This window comes from Scatophagus argus, chromosome 17 (genome assembly GCF_020382885.2).
Source record: "Scatophagus argus isolate fScaArg1 chromosome 17, fScaArg1.pri, whole genome shotgun sequence".
NCBI classification, from domain to species: Eukaryota; Metazoa; Chordata; class Actinopteri; family Scatophagidae; genus Scatophagus; species Scatophagus argus.
Genome location: NC_058509.1, coordinates 2,017,620 through 2,037,441, shown reverse-complemented (window position 1 = coordinate 2,037,441; position 19,822 = coordinate 2,017,620). Strand labels below are relative to the sequence as shown.

The 19,822-nt window shown below is 45.2% G+C and overlaps 1 protein-coding gene across 2 annotated transcripts; it reads left to right on the top strand.

The window, feature by feature from the left end:
• Positions 1–1,509: 1,509 nt before the first annotated feature.
• On the top strand, positions 1,510–19,417 carry LOC124075052 (voltage-dependent calcium channel gamma-4 subunit-like). Of its 2 annotated transcripts, none has more exons than XM_046418428.1 (6): positions 1,510–1,616; positions 6,127–6,474; positions 9,619–9,870; positions 12,092–12,175; positions 14,417–14,557; positions 14,869–19,417. In XM_046418428.1, exons 2-6 carry the CDS (start codon positions 6,444–6,446, stop codon positions 15,720–15,722), a joined length of 1,362 nt encoding a protein of 453 aa, XP_046274384.1. In that variant the 5' UTR covers positions 1,510–1,616; positions 6,127–6,443; the 3' UTR covers positions 15,723–19,417. The 2 variants fall into 2 exon arrangements, with proteins under 2 accessions (XP_046274384.1, XP_046274385.1); XM_046418429.1 differs by lacking the exon at positions 1,510–1,616 and adding an exon at positions 1,618–1,749.
• Positions 19,418–19,822: the final 405 nt, after the last annotated feature.

Here is a 19,822-nt window from a genome sequence, read left to right as displayed (position 1 = left end):
GTTTTATTGCAGTTGTTTTGTGCTTATTGATTTGTGTGTGTGTTACAATCAGTTTACTGCTAACCAAGTTAGCCACCTGAGGCTAATGTGGTGCCAAAACAACCTGCTGTTAACTTACTGTTACTGCCACTGGAGATATTTTACTGGTTTTATTTTGGTATCCTGAGGTCAGTTTGGATTGTTTACATCATGACGTCTCTGTGAGTCCTCCACTGCTGTCCCTCAGTCCAGTTTCCAGTTTCACAGTTTTCTGAAGAGGAAGAAGAGATTTCCACACTGATTAGTTCACTGTGCAGAGGAACCGATTTTTCTGAGCAGCTACTGAACCGGTTCACATGGTGAACAACGAGTGCATAACAGACAGAATAAAATGTTAGTAAAAGCTTAAACGTCTCAGTTCATAAGTGACACATTTTTACTTTAAATCCTAAAAATCAAATAAAGTCATCTTTGTTTGTTTGTTTGTTTTCCTGAGGCCAAAATTTGCGCCTGCGTCAGCAGTCCATCATCAACCCCCTGCAGACACACACTTCAAATATTTGTTTGCATTTCACCCCACTGTTCTTAATCTTTATCTTGATTGTGAGGAGGACTTGAACAAATGTAACCCAACTCCTCCTCCTCTTCCTCCTCCTCATCATCATCATCACCCCCTTCATTACAGCAGTGAGAACCGTAAACGTACCGTCAGTGAGAACTTCAGCTCAGTTTAATTTGCACTAAGTGTAATCTGACTGAATAAGCTCATGCACGCCGGCTTCACTGTGTGGGTTAGAATTGAAAAGAGTAACAGAAGGAGGTCGTAGCTGCTGGAACACCACAGGAACCGACATGAAGAAGATCTCCCAGTCCAACGGCATCACACAGCAAAGCACATCTCAATGGATTTTATCTTTGAAGCTGACTGGACAGATGAGTTAGATGTGTTGGTTACTCGTGTTCTCTCAGTGAATTTTACCACAGTGTTAACTCAAAAAGTAAAAGTAAAAACAAAGCGTATTTGTCAGCCGCAACACGACCAGGTGAACCCAGCCTGAGCGGGTCGGCCTCTCCAAACACGCTCGGCTAAATGCAGGATCATAGCTTGAATCTACTCAACTGCTTTGTCATCGAACCACAAAGATCTGCAGGTTAGCAAGCTTCTCTAATACAATACAAGATCAGGGTCCTGAAACCTCCAGACCCTCTGGACGTTTTGCTTTGCAGCCTCGGCTTCCCAAGGGGCCCAGAACTTCTAGCCTTCACATTTAGACCTGAGACATGTTGAGACCTGGACTTGTCAGGTGTTCAGACTTTTGGTCAAACATCTGAGGACAGCTAAGCTTAAAGCAGCTCCCTCAGTCTGCAGCACACATCACATCCTCACCGCGCTGCTGGAAACGATCACAAGCACCTTTAAGAGAACATGGCACAGTTTGTCCTATCCGCGCTTACATCAACAAGATCCCATTAGACCTTCCCTCCACACAACACACACATGCGCACAAAACGCGCGCGCGCACACACACACACACACACATCGAGGCTTGACGAGCTCTCTCACCCACGCTCCCTCTCTCTCTCTGTCACGCGCCTCGCCGTCACCTGCATCGGCTGCAAAAGTTGCTCCTGCGAAGGTAAGCTTGTAACCGATCAGAGTATCTGTGAAAACGGTCGCCAGAATCCCGCCACTGCATCCCGTGCTTTAAGGACGCAGCGGTCCGGATGCCTGGAGAGGAGCGCGCCGCATGGACACGTTGTTCTGTAGATGTGAGCATCTGGGAGACACCGCTTTGCGTTTGTGTCTGCGGGAAGCCGCTTTAAACCCGCCGTCATCACAGAGCTGCTCACTTACAGAAGACGTGTGTGTGTGTGTGTGTGTGTGTGTGTGACAAGGTAAGAGAAAGAATCAGGGTGTGTGTGTGAGAGGTTCAGTGTGAGAACTGTTCAGGGTCTGTGCAGATGTTACGGGAACAGGAGGTGAAGACGGCACATGACTGTATAGACATGAATTATTAATGTTCCCCTCAGGAAAGGCAGGTGCCATGACAGCCTGGGCTGGACGGGTCGTCCTTTGTCACATCAGGCTCTGTGATGTTATGTGTAGGATGCACAGTGTGGGCTCCAGCAGCAGACTGGATTTAGATTTCACTGTCTGGGTGTTGAATATTACTGAAGGAAACAACCTGATCCTGCTTCCTGCCTATCGACTCTCGCTTTGCTCCTGCTGGGATTTGTGCACAGCATCAGTGTCTAACCAAGCCTAAAAGAAAATTTAAAATGTAGAACTTTTACCTAAAGGCATAAAAATCAAGGCTGAGTGTGTACAGTCCGTCTCAGGAGGTGGCTCTTATTTCTCCATCGTTTTGTTTTTGTTTAGTTTTTTGTTGGGGAAGTTTCTGTGTGAGCAGTTCTGAACAAAGCAAGTCAGGTTTTAGGTTGGTGGGAAATACTGTGTAATATGCCTTTAAATACTCCTGTGAACATACAGCCAAACAACAATAAGGCAGATGAATCTCCACTGTGCTGTATTATACTCAATACTGTCCATACAATCCTTTCATATTTAGCTTATCAGTACAGTGTGGTGTTGTGTGTTAACAACACACACACACACACACACACACACACACACACACACACACAGGAAGTCTCCATGAAATCTTTAAGCATTGTTCTATAGACTGATGTCCTCATCCCATCATGCCACTGAAGGCTTATTGTTCCTCCTGCTCCTCGTCCACGTTCTGCTGCTGCTCTGTATTCACAGCAGGATTCATGGCGTCGCTGCGTTCATGATGCAGAGCGCGACTGATTCGTCCTTGAACTTTTATTCTCTGCATTGTGTATCATCTGTGCAGCCGCCGGCGAGCCCTTCCAGCTTCTGTTTGTTCCATGTTGTTCCTCATAATCTACGGTGTCAGCCTGGAAAGCTGATTTATTTTAGGAGTTTTTCAGGACAGAATAACAATGTCTGACTTCCTGTCTTTGTGTTGTTTGTTGTCACAAATTACAGGCCCTCGTGGGGCTTTCAAGGGGTCCCAAAAAAGGAGCAATCAGGCGACTGCTGAGTGCAGTATTGAACTGTTTTCAGCTGCAGTTCCTCTAATGAACACTAGATGGGCCATCCAGCAAACCTCACGTCACTGTATTGACAAAACCTTTCTACGGTTTCAGAAGCTCATTAGATGCTTTTAATTGATGAGCTTGATGGCAATAATGCTTTCCTGTAATTAATTGGCAGAATTCTGTCCTGTGTGACATGTGACACAACCGCCACCACTTTGTGACACATGCTGCCATCGCAACATTAGATGCACATATAAATTCAACAGGATTTTCTCTGCAGGTTCTTCAGCAACGCTTTCAATCCGTGATCACGAGTCTGCTTCCCAGAGTTCACTCCTGTCAAAAGCTCGTCAGCATTTAAACATTTTTCACAACTCAAATCTGCCATCAGATTTTAAGATAAGAATAAGAAAGCCTTTTTTTGTATAACATAAAAATGATAACTAACAACTTCTTATGTACAGTGAGTGACGACCATTTTGACGAGATCAGTGATGGAGACGTCAGTCTGCTGGTCCCAGGAGAAGGATATGTTTAAATGCTGCATGAGCAAACTTCACACTTGCACTTGGCACCTTCAGTGGGACTGTTTGAAAGTTTGAAGGGTTTCACCAGCCAAAAACCATGCAAGGCTACATTAAATGTCTTCTTCTTATTCTCTGGTGGGGGTGGAGGTGTTGAGGAGCTTCAGCCAGCGTTGTTAGTGTGTACAGTTTTCTCTGGATGGACTCCTTGCTCACTTGCAGCCATAAAAAGCTTTGAATTCTGCCTGTAATTTGGGTTCATTACTGTGTGCTCGCAGTTCCTGTTAGTGACTCCACAGAATCTGCTCGGCCTCATTTAAAGGGGATGAGGTGGGAGCTTCTTTTCTGTTGCAACTGCTGGTTTGTGATTTGAACTAATAGGCTCTGCATGCTTTGACACAAAAACTGGAGAAATTAACGAGTTTTATTCCAAAATGAGAAGACAAGCGACACCTCCTACTCACAAAATAACTGTCTGCTATCAAAGTCAAAATCCTTGTCTATTTAACGCTTCATTTTTTAAGTCTGACCAAGTTTCTGAACAGTCGTTTTTGACTGAAAAACTGGTCTGTGCATCCTGAGCGATTTTGGTCGAAACTATTCAGACGTGGCCTACAGCAGCGTCGGTGTTAATATTTCATCAAAGGAGAGACAGCTGCACTGGCACAGAATCGTTCCAAACTCACACCTTTCTTGCTGTTAATCTTCCACCAGCACAGGCTGGAGGTCCTCGCGGGTCCTCCTGGTTTATGGTAACCAAGTCGTAACCCAGAAGTCCAGGACACCAGGACCAAACTGTTATCTTCTGTCACTATCGAATCAGGTCCTTTAGGGTTTCCAGTGTATTGCCTTCAGGTCCCAGCAGCTCTGATCATGCTCCCTTAGGACAGATTCTGATGGTCCTCAGGTCCCTTTGAATCAGGTCTTAATTTGTGCGTGTGATGTTGCAGATGTGTTTCGTGTCAGGTGGATCTCAGGTACAGACAAACAAGTGACAAGACCTGCCGTTTGTTATTGCGTGAGAAATGAGGGTTGGAGAAGAACAGTATTAGCACTTTCTAATTTGACACCGCTGGGATTGTGGTTTGTTCAAGACTGTGGCACAAAAACTTTGAAAACGACTTGGATAAGGAGAGGAGAAAATTGTGGTTGTGGCGTAAGGAAACCAGCGTCGGTTGTCTGCAGCGAAAGAGAACGCGCTTCATTAATCCGTCCACCCAGTTTAGTCTTTATGAAGATTTGCTGCTGTTTGAAATCAAAACAACATGTCAGCCTTTGCTCCAAACGGACAACAGTCAGAGTTCTCAAATCTGCAAGGGCTCCTTTGTGTGTTGTATTGCGGCATTTTGATGTTTTCCTGGGAGTCTCCAAAGGGGGGCGGCAGGCTGTGGTCAGAACCGCCTGTAGATGTGCTGTGGACTTTAAAACAAGGGGAAAAAGTCTTGGAATCCCCTGCTGTGCTGCTGCTGCTGCTTTTCATGTGTGATTTTGGGCGCCCTGCAGTTTTGGCAACAGCTTGAAACTAAAAAAACAACAACAAAAAAACAAAATCTGACCCAGCGTCAGTGCTGGCGGGGATTTTCTCTTCAGGACGTCCCTGCTGGCTGAAATGTAGGATGTGAGTTCAAGCTGGAAAGCAGCAGCTCTGCTGAAACGCCTTTGGGCAAGGCGTCATCTCCCCGCTTGGTCCGGATCTTCCGGCTTTGAGAAATCTGCATTGTGCATTTCAAAGCATGAACCAGCACTAAATACTCGTGATTAATCCATCGCACCAACAGGAAGAAAAAGTTGGATGGATGAAACATGCCGAGACGCTGTCACCACAGCGCCAGTGACTCACAAGTCTGTCATCTCTCCTGTGAATGTTCATTCTTCATGCACTGTGAGCCACCGTGTACATGCACAACATAAGTGTGTGTGTGTGCGTGTGTGTGTGTGCGTCCGTCACGTATAACATCCAGGCTCCTCTGCACACCAATGGAATTTGCAGTTGTTTTTTGTTTTTTTAAATCTCAACAAAATCCGCTCAGCTGTTACATCCATCCCTCCGCTCCTTCAACGCACACACACACACACACACACGTGCACGCTCGCTAGCTCCGCCATAGACTTTGGAATTCACTGTTGCCATGGCAATGGAATAGAGCACGCTCTCTCGCATCGCCTGTTCTTTTCTGTTGCTTTATATCTGTCTCTCTCTGTGAAGCCAACCAGCTCCTCTTGTTTGACAGGGGGCTCGTTTTGAGACAACAGCATCAGGTTTTCAGTGTTTGTTTGTTTGTTTGTTTGTTGTTTCAATGGCATATCATCATTCTCATATGGAATACATGTTTGTTCGGGAGATGCTTCTGGAGCATCTGCTGCTTTCAAGACTCACGTCACGTTCGTTAATCGAATCCATCGTTTGCCCCCCTCTCGCTCTCTGTCTTCTCACTCTTTCGTTTCTCCTCCTCATCTTCTCCTTGTCCTTCTCTCCCTCTCTTTCTGTCTTATCTCTCACTCTCTTTCATCTGCTCTTTACCCCCTCCTCCTCCTCCTTTCTTCCTTTTCTCAGTATAGCTAAGATGACTGCCATGACAATTCAATGAGAGGAGAGGACGCCAAGTGAAGCATCCCCCGCTCGCTGAAAAGGAGAGAAGGAGCGCTCACGGTAAAGAGAGGAGAGGGAGAAGCAAGAGGAGAAAGAGGAAGAAGAAGAGGGAGACGAAACAAGGGATAAGAAGAGAAGGAGAGGCAAAGGAGTGAGGGAAGGGGAGAGAAAGTGAAGGATCCACGGTGGATGGAGGCGGCTCGGACCGGGGCTACGGAGCGCTCTTCACCGACGAAGAAGAACAGCAGCAGCAGCAGCAGCAGCAGCAGGGGGGACAGGAGATGGAGGCAAAAGGCAGAAACATGCCCCCAGGTACCACTCACACACACACACACACACACACACACACAGACGTGCGCGCATGTGGCAGCAGACAACCGGATGCACGTGTGTACACATACATGAATGTAGACGTTCAGGCAACGTTCAAACACACAAACAAGTAAGGACAAACAACAAACACACACACACACACACACACACACTCACTGCGGGATGTGTATTGAGGTCTGGATTCAGAGGTAGTTTTGATCAATCTGCCTGAGCTGAACGTTGGTTCGAGCAGAGACGACTGAGGGAGACGCAGTTCAGGACATCGAGGGGACGAGCTGTGAAAGAATGAATCGAAGCAGTTCTGAATTATCTGCCTGAAACTTGTGTGTCATTCAGGTGTCATCGAGTTGTCTTTACGTGCACTGTGTCTCTGGACTGCAGACTTCTTTCTCAGGTTCTAAAAAGCAGCATTTGTTGGTTTATATTCTTTTTTTTTCTTTTGACAAGACTAACCAATCAGCATCAAGCACAGCGAGGATACTAAACCTTGTGTCACCATGTCCACACTGGATGTGCACATGCCAGTGTGGACATCCAGTGTGGACATGTTGTTATAAACATCAGAAGTGTTGTCTGATCCAGCTTTGTCACCGCAGCCTAAAGTAAAACCTGATGTCTGACTGACTCGGGTTGTTAAAGGTGGAAACAATGCACCTCGTCCCCCTGTGGCCGTCCTCACAAAGAGCTTAATGTGTCTGAAGCAAAGCCTGGAAGCGTCCATGTTACTGCTTGTCTCAGTTACCAACTAAAATGAAAGATTGTGAGCCTCTGAGCGTGAGGCATCCGGCGGGAACATGGAGGAGTCCTGTTGCTGCCATGTTGATGCGCTGCTCGAGTTTCACTTTGAAGGATGTGGCATGTTTTCACGTAGCGTGTCTCAGGGTAAAAGGTGTCATATGAATCACAGACTGAAAAGTGATTTCTGATGTTTGACTTTATAAATGAAACTGAGTCGATTTGACAGAAGTCCTGACGAAGACAAGCAGAGAAAAAACTAATTGTTGCTGCACAGTTAACAGACTTCTGTCCAGACTCACTTCTCTCCCCATCTTGTCCATCACATTAATGTGTTACGCAACAGGCATGCGATGACGGCTCTGCTGTGATGTTTTGTTAATCTACATGAGCACTAAGTCGTTTGGAAACGGCGTCACCGGCTTACCTAAACACGATCATGAGCACACAAGCTGCTCTTCCTCCTGAGCCTGCATGTCAATACGTTTACTTTGGCATCTTTTGATGGCAATACTTTTGTACTTTTGCTTAAGTTGAATTTTGCTTGATTGAATGTACTTGTACCAGAGTATTTGTACCCTGTGGTACTGCAACTTTAATTGAAGTGAGACACCTGGATGACATGTGGACTGCAGTGACGTGCGTCTGCAGTCTTTCTGGGAGTTACCTTATGAATATTCCAGCATGCAGGTCAGTTTCAGGGTCAGAGTATCAGTGCTCTCTTGTTATTTTGGGATTTGTGTTGCCATGGAAACACCCCTCAGGCCGGCTGAATTAACCAAACAGTTTAAAAGCCCACACTGGGGCTGATATTCTCTGTGCGATCGATTGTTTACATTAACCTCCCGCTTGTCATCGCATGAGCAGAAATCGTAGTCGTGAGGTTTCCAGACCTCTCGGTGAGTTTGCATGGCAGCATTTCTCCATCACTTTCATTCAGATGGTTAAAATGTTAGTGAGGAGCTGTGAGGTTAAATTCGACCGCTCCCCTCCTCCCCTCCTCCCCTCCATGTCCCCCTCCATCTCGGATGTTTCATTTGTGTTTCCTGAAGCACAGCAGATGTGTTGTATGTGTGTGTTGTGATGTGTTGCTTCCCTCGTCGTGTCGCTCGCTGTTCACCTCTCAGATTCGATTTACGTCTCGTCTCTTTCCACTCGTCTCCTCACCTCCCATCATCCACTCCTCTGCTGTCTCTGGTAGCCTCTTAGGTTTGTTCATGTGTATGTAAACCATCCTGCTTCCTTTTTCTTTCCTGCTCCTCTGCAGTTGCCTTTTGGTGTTTTTTCTCCTGAAGTCCTGTTGATCTTATCAGCAGCTAAATTACAAGCAGTTCTCTTCCCTACCAGCAAACTCTGCTGATATTAACGGCTTTTAAAACAAGCCTCTTGGAAAGCCAAGTTTTGACAGGGAGGTCACAATTCGAATGTGCCAACCAGCCGAGAGGATCCACTGATGGATGAAATCAGTTTCAATCAATTTTCTTACTTTACTTAAAATTTGCTGGGCGAAACTCATTCACGGACTTAAAAGGGAGGATTTTCTCTGTGTGACTCCCAGCAGTCCATCTTCCACTCTTCATTTCTTTAACAATATTTGATGTTGTATATTTTTGTTGATGCAGCAGGGTCGGCGTTTTGTTCTTCTGCTGGCTGCCTGCTGCCAACATTTCTTTACCGCTGCAGGCTGTGTACGCTGTTTTTTTATTTGATTAAAAACTGCTCCAGTGTGCTCACCCAGAATGCAACAGAAAGACTCAACCCCACCAGCTCGCACCAGTCACCCACAGAAGCCCACGGGGGACGCTGGTTCTATTAAGGCATAAATATTTGACAATTCAACGCATGAATTGTGAGCAGGGTGGAACGCATTGTGTGTTCAGCCTTTAAGGGCGTTCTTGAATCTTTGTGGAAATAAATAACAAGAGTCTGTTTGGTGTCACATTAGCCTCATTGAAATGAATGGATTCTTTGCTTAGTCAATAAGAGTCTTAAAATCAATCAGTAACCTGTAGGCAAACGCTGTGATCCTGATTAAAGATTCAGGCTGTTGTGACTGACACAAGCACAGGAAGTTAAACAGTCTCTGTCCGTAGGAACGTAACACTTCCTGTTTACATAAATCAAAACACACTGGAGGATCGAATAGGAAAATAGACAAAAATGCAACCGGATAAAGTGTTCGTTTTTAACAACATGAAAGACCTCTGCATCTGTTTTGAATCTGTGATTGTAGCTGTAAAGATGCTGTGGCTTAAACCTGACAAGTGCAGAGCAAAATGTTTCTTTGTGATGAACCTGAAAGATGAGTGATGAACGACAGGATGCTTCCTGTGCACTGACCCACCATTAAAGGATGATACAGATTGTGGTTTTCGGTGTTCTTTCCAGACATCAGTTTCCTTCCCCGCCCAGCGATGGTGTGGTGTGAGCGGGGCATCCAGGTGCTGCTGACCACCATGGGAGCGTTCGCGGCCTTCGCCCTGATGACGGTGGCGATCGGTACGGACTACTGGCTGTACGCCCGCGCCTTCATCTGCAACAGCACGGCCAACTCGTCCCAGGAGGACTCCAACAACAAGGACAAGAAAGACCCTGGGGCTCTCACCCACTCCGGCCTGTGGAGGATCTGCTGCCTGGAAGGTACGGCTGCTTGTGTTTTCACATACGTGTTCGTGCATGTGTGAGGCCGTGCAAACCTTTGGATGCGTTGGGGGGTTGGATGTGTGTGTTTTGTCGTGTGCAGGTCACTGGAAGGTCCTGCTGAGGTCAGTGTGCTCATCATTGTTATCAGAGAGGACATAAATAGGTGTTCTGTTACTCACGAACACACAACCAGCGTGATGCGTTCGCTCCACTTTTGTCCCCTTTGCTGATCTGCTCTTCCACCTTTTGGGATATTTACGAGGTCATTTCTGATGATGACGTCACACAGTCGGTAAAGTGAAGAAGAAGAATCAGCTTTATTGACAGTATATATATTTTTACATACACACACTGAATTCGTCCTCTTCCTTAGTTGAACACATGCAACACCCGACAAATTACATGCAGTGAAACACACACAGGAGCAGTGGGCAGCATCAAGCGCCCGGGGAGCAAATTGGGGGTTAAGAGCCTTGCTCAAGGGCACATCAGCCGGCTAAAGGAGGGGGGGGGGGGGGGGGGGGGGGGGGGGGGCATTTTTAATCACTCCACCACACCCAAATTTCTCCTGCCCGTTGGGTGGGGGAATCGAACCGGTGACCCTCCGATCACAAGCCGCTTCTCCAGCCTCTGGGCCACGGCTGCCCCACAGTGCAGGCTGCCTGCACGCCTTGTGCGAGACGACCGCCTGCCTGAACGACTGGACGGGACTCCCTGGTTGGTGCGTCTTGGTGTTGGTGTCGCACAGTTTGGATGAGAGAATTTCCAGATGTGAGCTCTGCCGCATTTCTGCCGTGCTGCACTTGTTCCTTTATTTTCACACACACACACACACACATACACTATGCATTCACCATACATCTCATCATAATGCCCACAGCTCAGATGTGAGTGGTGACTCACTCAGTGACTGATTAAGTAGTTTTCCTGCAGCTGACAGACAGGTTTAATAGGAGACCACACACACACACACACACACACACACGACGATTGCAGAATAAACACTCTTACATGCATACAAAATGAGGTTTGCAGAACTATTTATTAAAGCTTCTCCTGTTTAGTTAAAGGTGTAACATGTTGCATTTTGACGCCAGTAAATTACCACATTCATTTTGAGGCATTAGTATAATTATCATAAACAAGGTAACTGCATCGTGAACACTTTACAGCGTGTGCAACCAAACCTGACACGGAGGGAAATTTGTTCAAGTTTTTGCGAGCTTTTTTCACGTGTGAAGACCTTTTAGCTTTTTGAGGAATCACCCAAGTGTTAGACAGATTCTCTGCCCTTTAATCCCAATCTGCTGTGTGCTGGGCTCAGCTCTGGATGCAGATTAATAATTCTGTTCTTCCATGAGGTATGAAAAGATTCTGATTTTGTGTCGGCTTGTTCTCGGCTGGCTTTTGTTTGTTTGCACGTGTGCGTGTCTGAAGTGTCCTTTTCACAGTCTTCTTAATGTTTTCTTGTCTTTCACTTTATTGCAAGGGAAACGTGGGATCTCTCTTTCCTCGTTGTGTTTATTTTGCCCAGGAGATGCACACAGTAGCTGTCAGGGCAAGCAAATATTTCCTCTCAGTAAGAAACGTAAGCGTGGAGACGAAGTTTCTGTTACGATTTACAAGAGCGAAGAGAAGCAGGCTGCTGCTCTTCACGAGTCAAAGCTGTCTGAATGGAGGAAGGAGTGAAACGCCAACTAGCTGTGCGTTCCCGTTCAGAGAGGACAAAGACAGCAGAGAACATGATTTGATTTGGACATCGTGAAAGATAAAACCCGTCTCAATGTCTCCATTCTTCCAGCTGGTTTTGTGAGATTTTAATTTGCCATTAGATGGCAATCACTTCCATCAATCGAGAATATATTAATCATTTTAAACGGTCTTGTCGTCCGTTTGTCTGTCTTCTCATCTGTGAGCTTGTTTAGCTCTCTTGCTTCACCTCCTTCAGTTCTCTGCTCATCTCTTTCTCTTCCGTGATGTTTCTTTCCTCCATATCTTCTCCCTGTCCATCACTCCTTTCTGCCCTCCATAACTGTCGGCCAGTCCCATGTTTGTCTTCAACGTCTTCCGTAATTGCTCTCTCCTTCCACTTCTGCTCTTGTCTCTCTCTTCTTTTCACCATTTCATTGCTTGTGACCTCCACTTTGTGCTACCTTCTTCCTCACCCTCTTCTCCTCCTCCTCCTCCTCCTCCTCCTCCTCTGTCTTTCTGTCTCCAGGCTTGAAGCGAGGTGTGTGTTCTCAGATCAACCATTTCCCAGACGACGCAGACTACGACCAGGATGCTGCAGAGTATCTGCTGCGTGAGTGGCACACACACACACATCTACAAATGAACGACAAACACACACACTCAGCCTATGCATACACACATCTCAGCACACGCACACACACTTCAGTCTCCGTCACACGCAGTTAGAGAAAGGACAGAAGGGGATGGTGGGCGGACATCAATGCATGGATGTCAGATTCAAGCAAAGCTTTCCTGGAGGTGTGTGTAAGAGTGTGTGTCTGTACACTCTGTGTGTGTGTGTGTGTGTGTGTTTAAATGCCCAGGTGCATGGGGTAGGGAGTCTGGGGGTGTACAGAAAGCTTTTTTTTCACAGATGGATTGAAAGAACAGCCTTCACTAATGGATTATTTTCAGCTCAGGATTCAGGTTTCACATCCTGCCTCCATTGTGATAGCAGATTCTGTTCGCTCAGCTCTCAACCTTTTGGTTACAAAATATATGTTCCATCCATATATTACATAAAGGTATCTATTTCTGCGAACAAGGCCGTGATGCGATCTCAGATTCCCGTGTGTGCTTTGCAGTGCAGCCTTGACTGAAGGAGAGCAGCTTTTACCGCAAACGACTGAATGTTCCTTTCAGTTTGTTGTAATTATAGAAAATGTTTAGAATTCAACAGACAACGATGAGATGCGTCCTCCAGGGTTTTTAAGTTCAAGTGACAGTCATGGTTAATGAGAAAATAGTGAAAATGCTCACAAACTATTTGCAGTATCTTGCAATTAAGAAGAGCAAATACATTTTGTAAGCTCTTGTACGTCTCCTGAATGCTGCGGCTCCTTCCGTTGGTCCATGACTTCACTTTCCTCCACTGAAATACAACAACAGGCAACTAATAGTTACTGTGAAAAATTACTATCGATAAGTTTAATTGTTTTGTTCAACAAATGTGCCCCAAGCCTCAAACACAAAACTAACAAATTCTTACCTTTGAGTCCAGCACACGTTTGTCACTTCTGCTTGAAAAATGACTGAAATCCTTCATCGATTCTCAAAATAGTTGAAGATTATTTTTCTGTCGATTGACTAATCAACGAACTGAAAAATTCAATCAACTGGAGGAAGTAATTATCACTTGACTAATAATTCTGTTGAGGTAACACAGCACAGTGTGGGTTTGTCACCTGAGCACCGCAAAGATGGAAAATCCCTACAAACCTCCTCTTCCTCAGCACCGTTTCTTATCAGCCACTTATCAGGTGATAAATACACTGCGTTGAGGATGCAGCCTCAGTTTAACATGTCTGGCAGTCACTTGTATGTATATATGCTTATCACAGCATTATCATTTCCCTCCGGAGGCAAACAAAAGAAAACGCAGCTCGAACCGTCACCTTGAAAACTTGAAGGCTCTGCTGTTTCACGCGTTCCTCACGCAGCATTTTAATCTGGCATATCGTCTCTCTACGTTATCACCACTGCTCACAGGTTTGAGGCGTCTGTAGAGGAGATTCAGGTGACGTAAACCTTTTGCAGAACTGCTTATTGATGAGGTGATGTTGATAAATGGAACTGGCTGCCATTGCTTCATACTTGGACTAAAATGTCCTTCCCTAACCTTAAGCAAATCACCTTACGTGCAGTGTAGGAATATATCACAACACACTGATTCGTAACCCCTGCTCTGTGATACGTATCGTATCCAGAGGTTCTTACCAGCACACAGAGTTGCAATACTAAACTGCTGCGATACTCATGCATGACCATCACTGTGAGCTGTGTGCTCAACAAGACGGGCTATCAGGTTTTGGGAGTGGCAAGAGGCAGATTCAGAAGCCAGGATATTCTCAGTTTTATTCACTAATACAGATCAATATCCAAAAACAATGTCTCCTGCTTTTCTCACAAATGAACGTAATATCGCATTTTAGTTAAACCCTCCTTGTCTCATAAACCAAATGTCTTTAATTCTCTTGTCTCACAGGAGAGATACGCTCTGCTGAAGTCATTTCCCCAGTCTCGACAAAGCGTCTCCGAAGACACAGAAGACATCATGTGCTAAATCTTATGTAGTAAACTTGTTTAAACAGATAGCTGCTGATCCCAAGCCAAGTTGTAGTGTCAGCTGTAGCACGTCTTGGTAACACTTTTTCTCCCAGGAGTGTCACAAGGCTGTTAACTTTGCACCTTTAAATGGTGTCGAAACTCACTAATTTTGCCACGTTTGGAAAGAACAGAATTAGTCATCTTCATCAGACGCAGCAAAATCCAGAGAAACGTTTCAGCAATGTGTTTGTGTCCTCATCTGCAGGCGTGGTGCGAGCCTCCAGCATCTTCCCCATCCTCAGCGCCATCCTGCTCCTGCTGGGTGGAGTCTGTGTTGCTTCCAGCGGCTTCTACAAGAGCAAAAGAAACATCATCCTCGGCGGAGGGATTCTCTTTGTGGCTGCAGGTAAGACAAATGTGGGTTCAGATTTTATTATACCAGGAACTCATAATGTGCTATCTGCTTTAGTATTTTATCTCTGGTTTATGTCTGCTGCTGCTAATTCACCTCCAGTTTCAGATCTATCAGTCAAATGCAGACATAATAAGAGGTTTTTATGGATGAAATGCAGATTGACTTTCATGTTACGCCCCCCCATCTTCTCTGTATAACTGAAAGAAAACAGTTCCAGTAGCCCTGCCTGGAAATTTAATGAAGCTGCAGGTTAATGTGTCCCAGAGGAGCACTTACAGTAGAAGCTTTGTATTTTTCTTCAGGGCTCAGCAACATTATTGGAGTGATCGTGTACATCTCAGCAGCACTGAGCGATATCTCCCCCAAGAAGGACGAGGACAAGAAGTGGCACTATTCCTATGGCTGGTCCTTCTACTTTGGCGGCTTGTCCTTCATCCTGGCCGAGATGGTGGGTGTCCTCGCTGTCAACATCTACATCGAGAAGAACAAGGAGCTGCGCTGCCGCTCTCGCACCGACCTCTTCAAGAGCACCACGCACGCCATGCTGCGACTGCCCAGCTACCGTTTCAGACGGCGCTCCCGCTCCAGCTCGCGCTCCACCGACCCGCCGCACTCACAGGAGACTTCTCCCATCGGTGCCTCTAAGACCTTCAGCCTGCCACCCTCTGCCCCACCCTTCTCTGTGGCCACTCTGCCCAACCCCCACCACACCAGCAGCGGTGGGAGTGGAGGAGGCGGCGACATCTCCATGTACACCCTGTCGAGGGACTCCAAGCTGGGCAGCCTGGGAGGTGGCGCCCCACCTCTCTACGGCACGGTGGACCGCGCCACGCTCTACCAGCTCCACAACTACTTCCCAAAAGATTCCAGCGGCAGTGGAGGAGGAGGGGGAGGAGGAGGCGCGGTGGTCAGCAGCGGTACACTCCCGTCTCACTCCAAGTCCAACTTGGCGGCGGCAGCGGCAGTAGCCCAGAATTCAGCACCACTGAATACCTCCACATCAGCCGCCACACCCACCCAGCCAGCGCCGATATCTACAGCCACCATGGAGAGGGAGCGGGACAGGGGCAACGTGGGAACCCTGGACCGACTGACGGCCAAAAGGGACAGGGATAGCAACTCAGATACACTTAACAGGAAAACTACGCCAGTTTAAAACAAAACCTCAGACAGGAGGGAGAGGAGGTACGCTGGGGGAGTGTCGACATTAAACAGCAGTGGGATTGAATTTAGAGAGGCGTCAGAGATGTCTGAATTGAAGGGAAAAAAGAGCAGAGCTGGAAATGGGCGGGTGACACTTCAGTGATAGTGTTTCTGTCCTTGAGCCTGTGGTATCTCGCTGCCATAATTACTTTGCGTTATCATAAGCAATCATAAAACACCTGCAAATTCATGACAATTGCCTTAAAATGGTCACGACTTTAGCCTCAAAAAGCTTGCTTGTAGGCTAATTATACAGCCGTGGTGCAGTGGAGGCTTTAACACAAGGACTGTTTTTTCTAACTTATTTATTTAATTCCATTTTACATTGTTGTCCGTAATCATACGCACACAGCTGGGATCTTTCCAGAAACACCAGCCACCCGGTGCAGCAGCAGTTGGGGGTTAAGTGCCTTGCTGAGGAGGCAGGGGAGCTCAGTAGTTTACTCGCATTTACTCTTCTACATTTTCTCAGCTGCTATGGAGATTTAAACTGCAACTTCACCTTAACAACAAAAAGCTACTGAGCCTTGATTTTGTGATTTGTAAGACATTTAAGTTAAAGGTGAACTGAAGCTGGTTTTAAAGTTTTTACCCATCTAGACAACCAATCTGAACTGAAGGTGTCTCGTCGCCTGCAACCCACCAAAACCTTCAAGTGATTTCTGCTGTTCTAAACACTTTGAAACATCATAGATAATGATTTTAAAAAGTGTCCAGATGGTATAAGCCACAAATCTTTTTTTTTAATTTTTTTTTTAAACAAGCAGAGAGCCACAGACGGGTACATTCAGCCAAGTAACAAGCTGCTCAGTGACGCGTTGACTGCCAGTTGGAGGTCAACAGTAGCTACTTAACCTCTGGTCCGAAGAGAGCGACCTCAGCCATATCTAAACTACTGATGCACGCCAGAAGAGGCTGACACACTGTGAGCCTATTTATTTTTCACTGTGTGTCAAAGGTAATTACAGAGACAGATGGGCTTTCTCCAGCAGAACGCCATAGTCCTACTTTGTACGCCTCCATTACACCACTGCCAGGTGTCACAGTTTGGTTAAACACTGCAACAAATGTCCATCTGAACAAGTTTCTTCGTCCAACTTTAAATTCCTCCAGTCATCGTTCAAATGAATTCGGGCTGAATGGAAGTATATTGCTCCTCTTGTTTCTTGTTCCCTAAGCAACCAGAATTGTTTTAACAAAAGTGTTAAGCATCTCAATAAGACGGATTGATTTGAGTTTGCTGTTTAGCATACGGTCTCCCGTGTTCAACCCGTCCTCATCAGAACAACAGACGCATACGTGCAAGTAACTTAGTACAGTTCATATTTACATCTATTGATAGGACATTTCTGCGCTGTAGTAATTACAATGGGAGCAAACGAGGCGGTCAGGTGTCTGTCTGTCTGTCGGAGGAGGAGGAGGATGTCAGTTGTCAGTAGTTATTCTTCAGTTATTAGCATTGATCATTTTGCGTTGTCGAACAAGAATCCTCAAAGTCGATGGAGCTACTTGTTAAGATGGACTTTTACACTCTCTATGTGATGTTTCATTGTCTAAATTGATTGCAGGGTTTGTATGGTTGTTTACGATGACCACTCGATACCGAAGGCTACAAGGCAGAGCGCCGCTGAGTGCTCCTGCAAAGGGCTGCAACCACAGGCAACAGGGTGGGGGTCAATTCACGTTACACTCAGGGGGTGGAGTTGGACTTCGAACTTCGATCAAAAGCTAAAAATTGAGAGCGTGTGTTACTTCAATCTAAGCCATTTTATCAAGTTCCTCAGTTGTACTCAAGAAACAACACAAAATTGAAGCACATCATTTAGTATTAGAGAAGTAAATTATCTTGATAGAATTTCTAAAGAACCAATCAGAATCTGAGTGCAGTATATTTTTGAGGGTATTTTTGAAATTAAGATCATTTGAGGGGAAGAAAACTCTGTAATGGACGTACTGCAAAACATGTTGGACTGAAGCCCATCGCACGTCCCAAATCCGACTATTGGACTGGTGCGCTGAACTCTGAATGCATTTCTAAATCAGCTGCATTTGCAAATGACTTCAACCCAACACTGACAGATGACAAGCTGGAGAAGGAGGGAAAGAGAAAAGAGCACAACAGATAGCTTCAGTTCCCCTTCCCTCCGTCTCTCTTTTAGCTGTAACTATATACTATTTGACAAACTAGAATAATAAATGTATTATCGAGTATATTATCGGTCCATTCACTTCGACAAAAGCACATAATGTCTGTAAATGGTAATCTTTGGGTTGTCTTTTCATTCTGAGTGGTTGATCATCTCTAGGTTACATGAGATTGTAACTACTTGAGTATTAATATCATGTTGCTGGTGTTTCTATGATCGTAATGGTTATTGCAGGGTATTTATACATTTTGAAATCTTTTCTTTTTGTAATTTTTTTATATTCCTTTTTATTTTCCTTTCTCTTGCTTAATGTACACTAAAGTCAGTGGTGTCACGTGGAAAGCATGTGCACAGACGTGAGGGGGTGATAATGCGTAAAATTTGTCTTTGGGTCATTTTCATGAATTCCTTAGTTGTGTTTGTGCAGGGAGAGTTGGTGGAGAGTGCATGCGCTTTTCTCAGTATCACCCTGCTCCACCCTTCACTCATACACGGACATTTAAACCAGTTAGTCACTGGTTACTGAGCGGTCAGTCACCGGTTACTGACCGGCTTCCCTGGATCGGTTGGAGGCTTTGTGCGTTCATCAAGGGAACGTTGATCATTGCAAACGGAAGCAAAAGTGTCATTTTTTTCCTCCATTTTGTTTGCTGGGGCTTCTTGTCCATTTTCTCAATCATTTCATTTTCTCTTTAATATTTTGGGTTTTATTTCAGCATCAGTTTTTCTTCTCTTTGACTTCGTAATATTCCTCCGCCATTGCTCTGCCATCACCACATGGTCTTTGTTTCCTTGCAGGTGATTGATTTTTTTAATACCTAAACATTACCAACGTAGCCTAATAATCAGTGTTTTTTAATGTTCTGACTAGTGAGTAACTGTAGGAGATAGAATTTATATTAATCTATTTATTTTCGTGGTGGTATGTATAGATATTCTTAATGTTATATTGTTTCAGAGTCCCTAAACCTGTAACTTTGGGCTGTAAAGGCGTCACGCCTGCCCATGACATGTTGTCAGTAGCCTAAGTTTGGTGAGAGTGGGCTACATGTGGTCTGTGTTGGTGTCGTCAGTGGTTTTTATATGGTAAACAACAAAGTACAATAAAACCCATCAGTCTCATGAACACCGACATGCACCCTGAACTTGCATTTTGCCTTTTGTAAAAGTGTACGTGAGCAAAAGTTCTGTTCCATCGTTTGCAAATCAAAGCCATTTTAAAGGCAGCGTGAGTCACCAGCTCCTTTTCCCAACACTTGGGCTACTGACACGAGTCAAACCTGAAACTCTTCAAATGGAAAACTGGTATGTTTCCACTCAGCAGACCGATATGTGTAAAGAACAATAAGGAAAAGGGGAAGCAATACAATATACTGATCCTCACTGGAAAAGACAAAAAATATAAGGTATATATACATACATAAATATATAGATATATTCAATAAAGTTCTATATGAAAGTTCAGTTGTGTCACGTGAATTATTGAATGCCGTAACCTCATTAAATCCTGTTTTAGTTTACTATGATTCAGTGTCTTCAAATGACCAATGACAATGATAAATATTGATAAATATAATGAATCAATGATGTCTGAGGGAGTGGACAGCCAAAACACTTTAAACTTGATGCAAATGAGGATGAATCTTGCTTGGAAAAATATCATGACACAGTGATGTACAGCTGTGGTAAAGCCAAAAGTTAGCCACTTTAGTCTCCAGTCAGGTGGATTAAGAACATGACTTTGTTTCTCAGATCTCGCATTCATTCTCCTCTCCAATGTGACATATGGAAACAAAAACAAAGCTCTGCTTGGCACTAAGTGATGCAAATTGTTGAAGGAAGTTGCTGCAGGGACAAGAGAGAAGTGGCAGAAGTGGTGTTATGAGATTCGGTCAAAGCCTCAAGG

Bases quoted from the DNA above. Each gene is read 5' to 3' on its own strand.
- LOC124075052 (XM_046418428.1), top strand. From the start codon at position 6,444: ATGGAGGCAAAAGGCAGAAACATGCCCCCAG. The intron at 6,475-9,618 runs GTACCACTCACA...TGTTCTTTCCAG, and splicing joins AGGCAGAAACATGCCCCCAG to ACATCAGTTTCCTTCCCCGC. The intron at 12,176-14,416 runs GTGAGTGGCACA...CCTCATCTGCAG, and splicing joins TGCTGCAGAGTATCTGCTGC to GCGTGGTGCGAGCCTCCAGC.